Source organism: Lithobates pipiens, unplaced genomic scaffold, assembly GCF_037356315.1.
Source record: "Lithobates pipiens isolate NorthernLeopardFrog02 unplaced genomic scaffold, aLitPip1_a1.2 Scaffold_25, whole genome shotgun sequence".
Lineage (NCBI taxonomy): Eukaryota > Metazoa > Chordata > Amphibia > Anura > Ranidae > Lithobates > Lithobates pipiens.
In genome coordinates, this window is record NW_027507787.1 from 197,561,242 (window position 1) to 197,564,110 (window position 2,869).

At 38.0% G+C, this 2,869-nt stretch overlaps 1 protein-coding gene across 1 annotated transcript; it reads right to left on the reverse strand.

The window, feature by feature from the left end:
* Nucleotides 1–350: 350 nt before the first annotated feature.
* On the reverse strand, nt 351–2,546 carry LOC143929979 (taste receptor type 2 member 39-like). The gene has a single exon (XM_077453898.1). The coding sequence runs from the start codon at nt 1,550–1,552 to the stop codon at nt 815–817; it is 738 nt and encodes a 245-aa protein (XP_077310024.1). The 5' UTR covers nt 1,553–2,546; the 3' UTR covers nt 351–814.
* Between the last annotated feature and the right edge of the window lie 323 nt (nt 2,547–2,869).

The following is a 2,869-nucleotide window of genomic DNA, read 5'->3' on the forward strand; positions in this document are numbered from 1 at the left end:
AGGGGCAAAGGAGGCCACTACTGTGGGGGTGGTGTAAAGGGGTTAGAGGAGGACATTACTGCAAGGAGGTGATGGGAAGGTCTGCAAAGGAGGACACTGCTGTGTGTGTGTGTGTGTGTGTGTGTGGGGGGGGGGGGGGTGGTGTGATGTAAGGGAGGCTGAGAACACTCCTATAAATTGAATAAAGAAGATGCTGCTGTGGGGTGGTGATGTGAAGGGGGCAAAGGAAGACACTGTTGTGGGTGGAAGGTGACATGAAGTGGTGCAAAGGAGGACAATGCTGTGGGAGGAGTGCTGTGAAGGGGGCCAATAAGGATACTATTATGGGGGGTGTGAAGGGGGATAGAGAACACTACTGTGGGGTGGGGGGGTTTATGTGAAGGGAGGATGAGAACACTACGGTAAAGGGGAAACTGTAATGTAAAGTGGGGAACTGTAATGTAAACAGGGGACTGAAGGCACTGATGTAAGAATGGGGTTGTGATATAAGAGGAGGGGGGTTGTGATGTGAAGGAAAATCATTACGCAAACATCCAATTTGGACCTCTGCTGTAAGAAACTTTTTCTGACCAGAACTCCATAGATTTTACTTTAATACCCCTGTTATATGAGAGTTTGGTGATTTGGTTTAGATCTACTTAAAATGTAGGATTATATAATTCTATACAATGTTATGGGAGTTTGGCAGTGGTAGTGACTGACAAAAAAATGCTATGTAGTCATTTTGTTGGTATTTATAATCCTCACTATTCATACTCAATTCTTTTCCCAACTATACAATTTGCTGGTGTGCCAACTTATAGGTTTATACAAATTAGGATCCAGTAACTTCACTGTTACCACCAGCAACAGATTTTATACCCAACAATTTTTTAAAAGCATTTGTAAGTTTCCTGTTCCCCATGATCAAAATTAAGGAGTTTATCGTTGGGAAGCTAGCAGCCACAATGAAGCAGAGAGAATAGAATATGCTGCCCACTTCTGAAGAGGATCCATTAAATATAAAATTTAAAGCTCCATAGAATAATAAGTAAATAAGTAACAAAGAGGTAACCGTTTTTGCAGCCGATAAATGAGAATTTATTTTCCCAGTGCCAGAACCTTCACTGTTCTGTCTCATCCTAATCATATGCTTGCAGAGAGATGTGATGATTGCCCCAGCTGTAAAAAAAATAATGGTGAATGCCACACCAGAAAACAACATGTAGGTCTGAAAAAAAAAACCACACCTGCTCTTAACATCGAAAGAAAGTGCTAATGTTATGTTACTTGTAAAATTAGTAGTGGCAGAGGGAACTACCATGTATAGGTCCCAGTAAGCTGGTATGCCGGCAGAAGTAGACATAGCAAAGGAGAGAATTAACATCCATGGTACCATTCTTGGCAGCTTTGACTTGAGCTTGTAGAAGAGCGTCCCACTGAAATTAGTGATCTTCACGCAATAGTAAAAACATAGACAGGTGGAGAACCAAAGACTACAGAATGACAGTGAAGTCATAATGACTACTATGGAGTTGATTACCCATTTGTGATAAAGAAATACCGCAAACATGTAGAAGCAAACCTCGTTAAATAAAACTGCCCCTTAAAGAAACATGTTGGAAATACTTATACAGTTAATGATTACATCACAAGGGTTGAATTCATATATCTTCAGCCAGTCTAGGAAATGCACTATAAGGATGAATGCATTGCCAGTTAGCCCTGTTAAACAGAATAAACTGTGCACAGTCACTGCAATAACAGAGTGTAGATCAAGCATTGTAAAGCTAGAAAATATAAATAGATTGTTCTGACTGGCCTATTTGACAAATAATTGTATCTAATAATGGTGGCCCTGGGTTTTATGAGGTGCACTAACAACAGATCACGGTTGTATTTTTTACTTTCAAAGTTTTGATTTCATTCATTAAAAGATGCCATATAACCAAATGAACACACTAAATGTTCAGGTCTTTTGAAAGAAGCTAAAGGAATCCTGAATGTGAATATTAAAGTAATGCAAATTTCTCCTCTTTATGAAAAAACAATGAAAAAAAAATGAGTTTCAGGGTTTAGAGTTGCATACATTAATTATCACAGTGATTTAAAAGCAAGTCAAGAGAATTCCGTGCCAAATACAGAATCTCTTCACAATACCTGCCATAATGTTTTTCAAAACAGTAGGCTGTCCAATCATTGAGTCCAAAAAAGGTTTCTGGTTTCCAAACATTAAAGTTTTGGTTCTTTAAAGATGAAACAGAATGCCACAGCACTCACCAAATAACTTTAAATAGTATTGTTTATGGATGGTTCTTCCTGGTTACTTATGGTAGTAGAGATCAAAGCACAGGCCCAAGGATATACCGTACTTCCCAATCCAACTGTTTTCTTATACAGGTAGCATAGTTCCACTTCAGTTCCAGCAGGCAAGCATTTGTTTCCTATATAAATTCAATAACTTGTTTATTTTCTTGGTCAACACTTTTCAACAAAATTCTAGAATATTGCAATATCTTCTAGTGCTTGATGATAAAGTCAAGGCTGGCATTTTAGGGTCTAGCTTATAACCTCTGCTCCTGTCTTGGAGTAGTAAGACACGGTCTACTTTTAGCTAAGCTCCTAAATCTATTTAATTTACTAATCCATGTAAAGGAAAACAACATGGGAACAACAGAATATTTGCAAGTCAACATATGACTTTGTTTTAATCCTCTATTCCTTACGTTTACCAAATACAAACCATGTGGTTTCCTTGTGTATTTCCTGTGTTTTGACTCACAAAAACAAAAGGAAAAAGAAAAAGGTCACAAAAAAACAACTGCAAATTCACAGTATTATTTTAACCACATACAAAAAAACTCAGACCTAAAAGTGCTTAAGGTAACAG

Coding starts and splice junctions, on each gene's coding strand:
- LOC143929979 (XM_077453898.1), bottom strand. CDS start 1,552: ATGTTTGCGGTATTTCTTTATCACAAATGGGTAATCAACTCCATAGTA.